General features: G+C 34.4%; 1 protein-coding gene across 1 annotated transcript; it reads left to right on the top strand.

The window, feature by feature from the left end:
* Position 1: 1 nt before the first annotated feature.
* LOC130589841 (uncharacterized) lies at positions 2 to 7,179 on the top strand. The gene is made up of 3 exons (XM_057391437.1): positions 2 to 153; positions 238 to 352; positions 6,651 to 7,179. Exons 1-3 carry the CDS (start codon positions 2 to 4, stop codon positions 7,086 to 7,088), a joined length of 705 nt encoding a protein of 234 aa, XP_057247420.1. The 3' UTR covers positions 7,089 to 7,179.
* The last annotated feature ends 6,460 nt before the right edge of the window (positions 7,180 to 13,639 follow it).

The raw sequence follows: 13,639 nt of genomic DNA, 5'->3' as shown, positions 1-13,639 counted from the left end.
TATGAAAAAGAAAAGTCAGGAGCCCGCATTCCTCGAGAAATCTAAGAAGGCAAAGAAGAACCGAAGAGGTGGCTCCCTCTCTAATCCAGTTGAGCCGTCGCACTTTCAGGGTTCCATCTCGGCGGCACAACATGCTAAAAAGATGGCAAGAATGTTTCATATGTATTACTTAGTTTGAAGTTCATGATTTTTTCTGTATATGTAAAAAATAAAGTCTATGTTCAACAATGTGTACAGGCAAAGAGTAGAGGAGGAGTACTCCTACCGCCCCGAGTTGTTCTTGAAGACTAATTTCAAAACTGTTGCTGGAAAAGGAGAAATTGCAGCAAACAAGAGAGCAAAACAAATTTCGGTACGTACCTTTAAACATATATTTAAGCTTATAGGCTATTTATTTGCAAAATGAATGAACTTGAGTAGTTTTAATTAGTTTGAATCATAAACACCTCAAACATCCATATATACTTAGTTAAATGTGTTAGATTGTAGTTTTTGATTGAAATACAAAATATAGGCAAGTTAGAACCAAATTAGGTCATTTAGCTCATTTTAGGCCTATTGCTTGAAAATGAATGAACTTGAGTATTTTAACTTAGTTTGAATCATAAACACCTCAAACATCCTATATATACTTAGTTAAATGTGTTAGTTGTAGTTTTTATTGAAATAACAAAATATAGGCAAGTTAGAACCAAATATAGATCATTTAGCTCATTTTAGGCCCTATTGCTTGAAAATGAATGAACTTGAGTAGTTTTAACTTAGTTTGAATCATAAACACCTCAAACATCCTATATATACTTAGTTAAATGTGTTAGTTGTTTTTTATTGAAAAACAAAATATAGGCAAGTTAGAACCAAATATAGGTCATTTAGCTCATTTTAGGCCCTATTGCTTGAAAATGAATGAACTTGAGTAGTTTTAACTTAGTTTGAATCATAAACACCTCAAACATCCTATATATACTTAGTTAAATGTGTTAGTTGTTATTTTATTGAAAAACAAAATATAGGCAAGTTAGAACCAAATATAGGTCATTTAGCTCATTTTAGGCCTATTGCTTGAAAATGAATGAACTTGAGTAGTTTTAACTTAGTTTGAATCATAAACACCTCAAACATCCTATATATACTTAGTTAAATGTGTTGTTGTAGTTTTATTGAAATAACAAAATATAGGCAAGTTAGAACCAAATATAGGTCATTTAGCTCATTTTAGGCCCTATTGCTTGAAAATGAATGAACTTGAGTAGTTTTAACTTAGTTTGAATCATAAACACCTCAAACATCCATATATATACTTAGTTAAATGTGTTAGTTGTAGTTTTTATTGAAATAACAAAATATAGGCAAGTTAGAACCAAATATAGGTCATTTAGCTCATTTTAGGCCCTATTGCTTGAAAATGAATGAACTTGAGTAGTTTTAACTTAGTTTGAATCATAAACACCTCAAACATCCTATATATACTTAGTTAAAGGTGTTAGTTGTAGTTTTTATTAAATAACAAAATATAGGCAAGTTAGAACCAAATATAGGTCATTTAGCTCATTTTAGGCCTATTGCTTGAAAATGAATGAACTTGAGTAGTTTTAACTTAGTTTGAATCATAAACACCTCAAACATCCATATATATACTTAGTTAAATGTGTAGTTGTAGTTTTTATTGAAATAACAAAATATAGGCAAGTTAGAACCAAATATAGGTCATTTAGCTCATTTTAGGCCCTATTGCTTGAAAATGAATGAACTTGAGTAGTTTTAACTTAGTTTGAATCATAAACACCTCAAACATCCTATATATACTTAGTTAAATGTGTTAGGTTTATTGTTTTATTGAAAAACAAAATATAGGCAAGTTAGAACCAAATATAGGTCATTTAGCTCATTTTAGGCCCTATTGCTTGAAAATGAATGAACTTGAGTAGTTTTAACTTAGTTTGAATCATAAACACCTCAAACATCCATATATATACTTAGTTAAATGTTAGATTTGTAGTTTTTATTGAAATAACAAAATATAGGCAAGTTAGAACCAAATATAGGTCATTTAGCTCATTTTAGGCCCTATTGCTTGAAAATGAATGAACTTGAGTAGTTTTAACTTAGTTTGAATCATAAACACCTCAAACATCCTATATATACTTAGTTAAATTGTTAGTTGTAGTTTTTATTAAATAACAAAATATAGGCAAGTTAGAACCAAATATAGGTCATTTAGCTCATTTTAGGCCCTATTGCTTGAAAATGAATGAACTTGAGTAGTTTTAACTTAGTTTGAATCATAAACACCTCAAACATCCATATATATACTTAGTTAAATGTGTTAGTTGTAGTTTTTATTGAAATAACAAAATATAGGCAAGTTAGAACCAAATATAGGTCATTTAGCTCATTTTAGGCCCTATTGCTTGAAAATGAATGAACTTGAGTAGTTTTAACTTAGTTTGAATCATAAACACCTAAACATCCTATATATACTTAGTTAAATGTTTAGTTGTAGTTTTTATTGAAAAACAAAATATAGGCAAGTTAGAACCAAATATAGGTCATTTAGCTCATTTTAGGCCCTATTGCTTGAAAATGAATGAACTTGAGTAGTTTTAACTTAGTTTGAATCATAAACACCTAAACATCCTATATATACTTAGTTAAATGTGTTAGTTGTAGTTTTATTATAAACAAAATATAGGCAAGTTAGAACCAAATATAGGTCATTTAGCTCATTTTAGGCCCTATTGCTTGAAAATGAATGAACTTGAGTAGTTTTAACTTAGTTTGAATCATAAACACCTCAAACTCATATATATATACTTAGTTAAATGTGTTAGTTGTAGTTTTTATTGAAATAACAAAATATAGGCAAGTTAGAACCAAATATAGGTCATTTAGCTCATTTTAGGCCCTATTGCTTGAAAATGAATGAACTTGAGTAGTTTTAACTTAGTTTGAATCATAAACACCTCAAACATCCATATATATACTTAGTTAAATGTGTTAGTTGTAGTTTTTATTGAAATAACAAAAATAAGGCAAGTTAGAACCAAATATAGGTCATTTAGCTCATTTTAGGCCCTATTGCTTGAAAATGAATGAACTTGAGTAGTTTTAACTTATTTGAATCATAAACACCTCAAACATCCTATATATACTTAGTTAAATGTGTTAGTTGTAGTTTTATTGAAAAACAAAATATAGGCAAGTTAGAACCAAATATAGGTCATTTAGCTCATTTTAGGCCCTATTGCTTGAAAATGAATGAATCTTGAGTAGTTTTAACTTAGTTTGAATCATAAACACCTCAAACATCCTATATATACTTAGTTAAATGTGTGTTGTAGTTTTTATTGAAATAACAAAATATAGGCAAGTTAGAACCAAATATAGGCATTTAGCTCATTTTGGCCCTATTGCTTGAAAATGAATGAACTTGAGTAGTTTTAACTTAGTTTGAATCATAAACACCTCAAACATCCTATATATACTTAGTTAAATGTGTTAGGTTGTAGTTTTTATTGAAATAACAAAATATAGGCAAGTTAGAACCAAATATATACATTTAGCTCATTTTAGGCCCTATTGCTTGAAAATGAATGAACTTGAGTAGTTTTAACTTAGTTTGAATCATAAACACCTCAAACATCCTATATATACTTAGTTAAATGTGTAAGTTGTAGTTTTTATTGAAATAACAAAATATAGGCAAGTTAGAACCAAATATATACATTTAGCTCATTTTAGGCCCTATTGCTTGAAAATGAATGAACTTGAGTAGTTTTAACTTAGTTTGAATCAAAACACCTCAAACATCCTATATATACTTAGTTAAATGTGTTAGTTGTAGTTTTTATTGAAAAACAAAATATAGGCAAGTTAGAACCAAATATAGGCATTTAGCTCATTTTAGGCCCTATTGCTTGAAAATGAATGAACTTGAGTAGTTTTAACTTAGTTTGAATCATAAACACCTCAAACATCCATATATATACTTAGTTAAATGTGTTAGCTTGTAGTTTTTATTGAAATAACAAAATATAGGCAAGTTAGAACCAAATATAGGTCATTTAGCTCATTTTAGGCCCTATTGCTTGAAAATGAATGAACTTGAGTAGTTTTAACTTAGTTTGAATCATAAACACCTCAAACATCCATATATATACTTAGTTAAATGTGTTAGTTGTAGTTTTTATTGAAATAACAAAATATAGGCAAGTTAGAACCAAATATAGGTCATTTAGCTCATTTTAGGCCCTATTGCTTGAAAATGAATGAACTTGAGTAGTTTTAACTTAGTTTGAATCATAAACACCTCAAACATCCTATATATACTTAGTTAAATGTGTTAGTTGTAGTTTTTATTGAAATAACAAAATATAGGCAAGTTAGAACCAAATATAGGTCATTTAGCTCATTTTAGGCCCTATTGCTTGAAAATGAATGAACTTGAGTAGTTTTAACTTAGTTTGAATCATAAACACCTCAAACATCCTATATATACTTAGTTAAATGTGTTAGTTGTAGTTTTTATTGAAATAACAAAATATAGGCAAGTTAGAACCAAATATAGGTCATTTAGCTCATTTTAGGCCTATTGCTTGAAAATGAATGAACTTGAGTAGTTTTAACTTAGTTTGAATCATAAACACCTCAAACATCCTATATATATACTTATAATGTGTTGTTGTAGTTTTTATTGAAATAACAAAATATAGGCAAGTTAGAACCAAATATAGGTCATTTAGCTCATTTTAGGCCCTATTGCTTGAAAATGAATGAACTTGAGTAGTTTTAACTTAGTTTGAATCATAAACACCTCAAACATCCTATATATACTTAGTTAAATGTGTTAGTTGTAGTTTTTATTGAAAAACAAAATATAGGCAAGTTAGAACCAAATATAGGTCATTTAGCTCATTTTAGGCCCTATTGCTTGAAAATGAATGAACTTGAGTAGTTTTAACTTAGTTTGAATCATAAACACCTAAAACATCCTATATATACTTAGTTTAATGTGTTAGGTTGTAGTTTTTATTGAAATAACAAAATATAGGCAAGTTAGAACCAAATATAGGCATTTAGCTCATTTTAGGCCCTATTGCTTGAAAATGAATGAACTTGAGTAGTTTTAACTTAGTTTGAATCATAAACACCTCAAACATCCAATATATACTTAGTTAAATGTGTTAGGTTGTAGTTTTTATTGAAATAACAAAATATAGGCAAGTTAGAACCAAATATGACATTTAGCTCATTTTAGGCCCTATTGCTTGAAAATGAATGAACTTGAGTAGTTTTAACTTAGTTTGAATCATAAACACCTCAAACATCCATATATATACTTAGTTAAATGTGTTAGTTGTAGTTTTTATTGAAATAACAAAATATAGGCAAGTTAGAACCAAATATAGGTCATTTAGCTCATTTTAGGCCCTATTGCTTGAAAATGAATGAACTTGAGTAGTTTTAACTTAGTTTGAATCATAAACACCTCAAACATCCTATATATACTTAGTTAAATGTGTTAGTTGTAGTTTTTATTGAAAACAAAATATAGGCAAGTTAGAACCAAATATAGGTCATTTAGCTCATTTTAGGCCCTATTGCTTGAAAATGAATGAACTTGAGTAGTTTTAACTTAGTTTGAATCATAAACACCTCAAACATCCTATATATACTTAGTTAAATGTGTTAGGTTGTAGTTTTTATTGAAATAACAAAATATAGGCAAGTTAGAACCAAATATAGGCATTTAGCTCTTTTTTGCCCTATTGCTTGAAAATGAATGAACTTGAGTAGTTTTAACTTAGTTTGAATCATAAACACCTCAAACATCCTATATATACTTAGTTAAATGTGTTAGGTTGTAGTTTTTATTGAAATACAAAATATAGGCAAGTTAGAACCAAATATAGCATTTAGCTCATTTTAGGCCCTATTGCTTGAAAATGAATGAACTTGAGTAGTTTTAACTTAGTTTGAATCAAAACACCTCAAACATCCTATATATATTAGTTAAATGTGTTATTGTAGTTTTTATTGAAATAACAAAATATAGGCAAGTTAGAACCAAATATAGGTCATTTAGCTCATTTTAGGCCCTATTGCTTGAAAATGAATGAACTTGAGTAGTTTTAACTTAGTTTGAATCAAAACACCTCAAACATCATATATATACTTAGTTAAATGTGTTAGGTTGTAGTTTTTATTGAAATAACAAAATATAGGCAAGTTAGAACCAAATATAGCATTTAGCTCATTTTAGGCCCTATTGCTTGAAAATGAATGAACTTGAGTAGTTTTAACTTAGTTTGAATCATAAACACCTCAAACATCCTATATATACTTAGTTAAATGTGTTAGTTGTAGTTTTTATTGAAATAACAAAATATAGGCAAGTTAGAACCAAATATAGGTCATTTAGCTCATTTTAGGCCCTATTGCTTGAAAATGAATGAACTTGAGTAGTTTTAACTTAGTTTGAATCAAAACACCTCAAACATCCTATATATATTAGTTAAATGTGTTGATTGTAGTTTTTATTGAAATACAAAATATAGGCAAGTTAGAACCAAATATAAGTTGTTTTGCTCATTTTAAACCATATTGTTTGAATATGCGTGCATAAGAGTATATTATTTAACCAAATGCAGGAGACGTACAACAAGAAGCTGGATGATTGTAGCACTCAAGGGTCACAGCCAAACCCTGATTTGTTGTATTGGGAGACAGTTGGTGGGAGGAACAGAGGAAAAGTGCAGGGGTTAGGTCAGGGAGATTATTTGTACTACAACTCTTCATCTGGGCGAGGAGGAGATGGCTCTTCACAACCATATGAGCCATCGATTTTTTCTCAGGTAGAGGCGCAGGTGGAGGCCAAGGTCGCTGCACGGATGGTAGAAGTGGAGGCAAAGGTTGCAGCACGTCTGGAAGAGTCAAACCGGGCCCTCGTGCAGGAAATGATGCGGAACATGACTAATTGTGGTCACTTGTTCTCAGGTTGCAACACAGGACCCTCTTCCCAACGCAGACCAGAGGATGACCCGGGGTTTGGTGGTGGCGGCACTACACAGACACCAACCACAGTGTAGTTTGTTTGGTTTTGACAACTAGCTAGATTACTAACTTATAGTTTGTTCATACTTAGTCTAATTTTATATATGCACTTAGTGTCTATATTTATCGGCATATATCTATTTTGTTTTTAGGTGTCTCGGTTATTTTTTTGGAACTCCACTTTTACTCGATTTCCTGACACCGGGATTTATTTTGCGTATTAAGGTAGTTTGTTTAATTATAGACATTTAGTGTCTAAATTTCCCGACATTGGGATGTATTTTATGTACATAAATCTAATCTATTTCATTTTTAAGTTGCATATTTCTTTAGTTTAAAATATAGAATGCGATGGAGGCGACGCAGGAACATGTTTAATGTAGTATATATGTCGATGTTGGCGTGCAGTACAAGTTTAAGTATAATTTTGGAAAACATTATTAAATTATTTAATATAATTAATAAAAATAACGACGGCTAAACTTGAACCAACGACGGCTTACCAGTCGTTGAACAAGAGAGCAATGACTGCCAAGGAAGTACAGAGCAACGACGGCTTAAGGATATCCGCGACGGTTAAGAGCCGTCGGTGAAACAACGACAGCTTCAAAGCGTCGTCTACTTACCGACGGTACCACACCGCCGTTGATACACCGACGGCTCCAAACCGTAGGTGCTAAATTCTTAACGACGGCTAGCCAATCAGACGTAGAAAACCGTCGTTGATCCATCACCGACGGCCAAACGGTCGCTATTTGCTAATTCAACGACCAAAACTGCAACGTCAGTTGGTTAGCGACCGTTGGCCGTCGGTATTTATATTAGCGACGGCTTTAAGCGGTCGTTGAATGGGCCTTTTCTTGTAGTGGGTGATGAACATGTAGCTTTTAGCTTCACACAAATTATGAAATGCCCTTCTTATATGGATGATTGCATGCGAATTGATATACTTGAACATGTTATCCATGAAAGTAGGAACATGCATTTGCATAATACTAATGATCCTCTTGAGTTTGCTTTGTTGAATGTCAAAGACTATGATGAAGAAAATGTGTTACATATGGTTCAAGCTTTGGATGTGATGGAACATAAAAGTTTGAATACTCAAGGTGAAGACTTGGAGAATGAAACACCAGGAGGTACATGAACTTGATCTTAAACCCCTTCCCCCATCTCTCAAATATGTGTTTTTGGATGAATCTAGTCCGGTTATTGTTAATGCTAACCTCAATGATGATCAACTCTCAAAACTCCTCATGGTTTTAAGAGCTCACAAAAAATCCATTGGGTATAGCATTGATGATCTAAAAAGGGATAAGCCCGGACTTTTGCATGCATCGCATTGCCCTTGAGGAGGGTCACAAGCCTTCTATTGAGGCTCAACGAAGGTTGAACCCCAATATGAAGGAAGTGGTGAAGAAAGAGGTCATGAAACTACTTGATGCGGGGATCATTTACCCCATTTCGGATAGTAAATGGGTTTCCCCGGTTCAAGTAGTTCCTAAGAAAGGTGGAACAACGGTTGTTAAAAATGATTCAAATGAGTTGATTCCAACCCGAGTTGTAACTGGGTGGCGTATGTGCATTGACTATAGGAGACTAAATACCGCCACTCGAAAGACCACTTTCCTCTTCCCTTCATAGATCAAATGTTGGAACGTTTAGCCAAGCACAAATTCTTTTTCTACCTTGATGGATATTCCGGATTCTTTCAAATCCCAATCCATCCGGAAGACCAAGAAAAACTACTTTCACATGCCCTTTGGTACCTTTGCATATCGAAGGATGCCTTTTGGGTTATGTAATGCTCCGGCTACGTTTCAACGGTGTATGATGGCCATATTTTCTGAATTTCTTGAGAACATAATGGAAGTCTTCATGGATGACTTTAGTGTTTATGGTCAAGACTATTTCATGTTTTGGCTCACCTTGCACAAGTTTTAAAAAGATGTGAAGAAGTTAATTTGGTGTTGAATTGGAAAGTGCCATTTCATGGACAAGAAGGTGTTGTTTTGGGTCATGTTATTTCCCAAAGGGGTATTCAAGTTGACAAGGCGAAGGTTGAGGTTATTGAGCAACTTCCCCCTCCCACAAATGTCAAAGGGGTGCGGAGTTTTCTTGGTCATGCGGGGTTTTACCGCCGTTTTATCAAGGACTTCTCCAAGATTGCCAAACCTGTTACCCATCTCCTTGTCAAGGATGCCCCATTCTTGTTTACTAATGATTGTCTTGAAGCTTTTTGCAAGATTACACAAGCACTTGTCTCGGCTCCGATTATTCAACCTCCGAATTGGGATTTGCCATTTGAGATCATGTGTGATGCGAGCGACTATGCCATAGGGGCGGTTTTGGGGCAAAGGAGTGACAAAGCCCTTCATGTCATCTATTACACTAGCAAGACTCTTGATGGGGCACAAGTGAACTATGCCACCACCGAGAAAGAGCTTCTTGCCATAGTGTATGCCTTGGAAAAGATTCGGCCCTACCTCCTTGGCTCAAAAGCAGGGCCGGCCCTGAGGGGTGTTTGAAGGGACAAAGGACAAGGGCCCAAGGCTAAAAGGGGCCCAATTCTCAAAATAAAACTAGGAAAAGAAAAAAAATTCGCATAGGGGAAGAGACGCTTTCTCAAAAATTCAAAAACTCAGTGAACGCGACTCCTCGTGTTCTTCAATTCTTCACTTCTTTTCTCTCACTCTCTTTCCAAATTAAAATTTTTTCCTAATTCCCAGAATTTTCTCTAACCTCCATCAAATTTATTGAAATTTTCCATATTCCCCCCAAAAAAATAACTGTTAACTTTCCCGACAACGAGAATTTTTTTTTCTACAATATATATAGGAAAGAATTGGTTTTGTATAATGCAATAATCATCAGAATTAGTCTCAATAAAGTGAAGTTATTAAGATATTTTGAAATTAAGAATATAAGTAAAGGTTTTGGGAATTTTTTCTTCGACTGTGATTGAAAACTATCTAGTGCTTTGTTGGGATTCGCTGGAATTTTTTATTCGACTGGGATTCGCCTGACGGTCAGAGGTGGTCTTTTTACCGCGGTTGCCGCCGCCCGCCTGCTGGAGTCTATCTCGTATTCAGTCTTGCTGTTGCCGATTACAATTGGGGCTGAGGTTGCTGCCAATCTGCCATATTTATTATTAGCCCAATAGCCCTTCACTTGTTCAAGTATTGTTATTCCATATTTCCATCTCAATTCTCTGCAGACTATGCTATGATTGTTCTGTATTTGATTTATTTTATGTGCAAATTGTGATGTTGCTCAAAAAAAAAAATTATCTTGAAGTGAAAAAAAGACAAAGAGAAAGCTTGTTGAAGAGTTAACTAAATCACAACAAGTTGTTTGAACAATTTTTTTTGGTAAATTTATTTATAAAATTGCAAATGTTGTTATTTTTTTTTTTTTGATGCAAAAATGTTGCTATTTTGTTATGTTATAAATTGCATTTTTTCGAAGGGCCCCAATCTACTATTTTGCCTAGGGCCCCAAAAAAATCAGGACCGGGCCTGCTCAAAAGTAGTGGTGTACACCGACCATTCGGCTCTCAAGTATCTTCTAGCCAAGAAGAAAGCCAAGCCTCGCCTTATCCGTTGGATACTACTTTTGCAAGAATTTGATTTGGAAATCCGGGATAAGAAAGGGGACGAAAACTTAGTGGCCGACCATTTGTCAAGACTTCGAGTTGAAAAGGGCGTGGGAAATGTTTTTGACCCTCATATTGATGATTCATTTCCGGATGACCACTTGTTTTCCATTGAGAGTAAGAAGCTTCCTTGGTATGCGGATCTTGTAAACTATCTTGCTTGTAGCGTTTTTCCCCCGAATTTTACAACTCAACAAAAAAGGAAATTGAAGCATGATGCTAAGAGGTACATATGGGATAAGCCCACTAGTAGAATAAATGCTATTTGCTGCGGTGATATTGCTGCGGTTTTACCTATACGCAGCAATATAACACACAAAAGAAAAGAAAAAATAAAAATTGAAAATATTGCTGCGGTTCCCACCCAAAACCGCAGCAATATTGTCTAACAGACACTTTTTAAAAATAATGTGGGGCCCTGAACAACTAATGTTGTTGCGGTCCTACGTGGCAACCGCAGCAATATTAACCAAAAAAAAGGGCACTCGCGTGTGAAATATAAAACACAAGACTTAGGTTTCCTCCCTCACTTTCCATCTCTCTTAGCGCCTCTCTTTCATCTCCCACGCAGTTCTCTCTCAGCCTCTCAACCCTCTCTTCATCTCCCACGCAGTTCTCTCTCATCACTCTCAACCTCACTTTATCTCTTTGCCTCCGACGAGTTTCTTCGACCGCCTTCCTTCGAACGGAGCGAACGCGACGACAGTGGCGTATCCTCCGACGACTTTCTTTCGTCGCCTTGTCTCTTCCTCGACCGCGTTCTGTCCTCCTCGGCCGACGTTGAAGCCGTTCATGTTGATATTCACGACGTTGAAGCCGTTCATGTTGATATTCACGACGTTGAAGCCGTTCATGTTGATATTCACGACGTTTAAGCCGTCGTCCTTCGCGATGCTCATATTCAGGACGAAGTGTTTTCTTTATTTTCTTTATTTTTAATTTTATTTTCGATTTAGATCTCACAATAATGTTTATTTTCTGTATTTTTTTGTCTATATTTTATTTTCTGTATTTTTTATCTGTGAGTGGTTTCTCGTTTTTTTGAGATCTGTTCGTGAGTGGTTTCTCTTTTTTTTTTCAGATCTGTTCGTGAGTGGTGGTTCTTATTTTTTTCGTTTTTTTTTTTAAATCTGTTCGTGATTGGTGGTTCGTGAGTTGCCAAATTGCTTCTCGTCTTTCAGTTTTTCTCGTCGATGATCCGCACGGTGGTGACAGCGGTGGTTTAATATCCGCACGGTGGTTGTTCTTATTTTTATTTTTCTGTATTTTTATTTTTCTGTATTTTTATTTTCTGTATTTTTATTTTCTGAATTTTTATTTTATGTATTTTTATTTTATGTATTTTTTAGGATGATTTAATACAGTGAAATACGAGTAAAAGATGTGTATGTTTATGAACCATTAAGGACCTATGATTCTGTATATTCGATTTATTTTGGTTGAAATACGAGTTGTCTTGAGCAACCTTTGTTTAGATTATGCTTATGCATTTATGTAGCGGTAAATGTTATTAGTAGTATTTTAGTTGGTTGATCTGATATAATGTTTTAGTTACTTTTAGTTTTTATTGCATTTTAAGTACTTTTAACATTGAAAATTTTAATTTAAAAAAAAAATGTACCTATTGCTGCGGTTTTGGGCCCAAAACCGCAACAATATGTGTACTTTTTTAATATTAAAAAAATGCATCTTGCTGCGGTTTGGTCATTAAAACCGCAGCAATATTACGTTATATTGCTGCGGTTTAAAACCGCAACAATATTATTAATACCTATTGATGCGCCCTTAATTGCTGCGCGCCCTATTCCGCAGCAATAGGGCACTTTTTAACCGCAGCAAGTAGCCTTTTTTCTACTAGTGGCCCATCTTGTACAAAAGAGGGGTGGATGGCCTCCTTAGAAGATGTGTGCCAGATGAGGAGGTGTCTAGTGTCCTTCAAATGTGTCATTCCTCACCATGTGGAGGTCACATGAGCGCTAACAAAACGGTAGCTAAGATCCTACAAAGTGGATTCTTTTGGCCCACTCTATTCAAAGATGCTTGGGTCCATGATAAGACTTGTGATAGGTGTCAACGCACCGGAAATATTTCACAAAGAGATGAAATGCCTCAAAGCCTTATACTTGAGTTAGAAGTCTTTGATGTTTGGGCCATAGATTTTATAGGGCCATTTCCTTCTTCATATGGCAACAAATACATCTTGGTGGCGGTTGATTACGTGTCCAAATGGATTGAAGCTATAGCATCCCCAACCAATGATGCCAAAGTGGTGATGAAGATTGGTCCATTAAGTTGGACGATGCCTTGTGGGCCTATAGGACGGCTTTCAAAACTCCTATAGGTACCACTCCCTACATATTGGTGTATGGCAAATCTTGCCACTTACCGGTTGAGGTGGAGCATAGGGCGCTATGGGCAATTAAAACTCTCAATTTTGATTTGGCTAGTGCGGGTGAAAAACGCCTATTGGAATTGCATGAGCTAGAAGAGTTAAGGATGAATGCTTATGATTGCGCTAGTGTCTACAAGGCAAGAACCAAGGAGTGGCATGACAAACATATCAACAAGAAGGAATTTCATGAAGGTGACAAGGTATTACTCTACAATTCAAGATTGAAGCTTTTTTCGAGGCAAACTCAAGTCTAGATGGAGTGGCCCTTTTGAGGTGAATAAGGTTTTTCCACATGGTGCGGTTAAGGTTTGTGGCAAGGACTTGGAGTCCTTCAAAGTGAATGGACAACGCCTCAAGATCTACTATGAGGGTGACACACTTGGAAAAGTCTTATCCCTCGAACTCAAGGAGTTCACCTCTCCTCCATCCACTTGATTGTGAGGTAAAGTCAAGCTAATGACTTAAAACTAAGCGCTTACGGGAGGCAACCCGACTTCTTTCCCTTTTTCATTTCTCTATTTTTTCTTTCTTTTTCAAGC

This window comes from Beta vulgaris, chromosome 8, assembly GCF_026745355.1.
Source record: "Beta vulgaris subsp. vulgaris cultivar EL10 chromosome 8, EL10.2, whole genome shotgun sequence".
NCBI lineage: Eukaryota > Viridiplantae > Streptophyta > Magnoliopsida > Caryophyllales > Amaranthaceae > Beta > Beta vulgaris.
Note: the sequence above shows the minus strand (reverse complement) of the source record. Positions and strands in the feature narration are given on the sequence as shown.

Bases quoted from the DNA above. Each gene is read 5' to 3' on its own strand.
- LOC130589841 (XM_057391437.1), top strand. From the start codon at position 2: ATGAAAAAGAAAAGTCAGGAGCCCGCATTCCTCGAGAAATCTAAGAAG. The intron at 154-237 runs GTTTCATATGTA...CAATGTGTACAG, and splicing joins GCTAAAAAGATGGCAAGAAT to GCAAAGAGTAGAGGAGGAGT. The intron at 353-6,650 runs GTACGTACCTTT...AACCAAATGCAG, and splicing joins AGAGAGCAAAACAAATTTCG to GAGACGTACAACAAGAAGCT.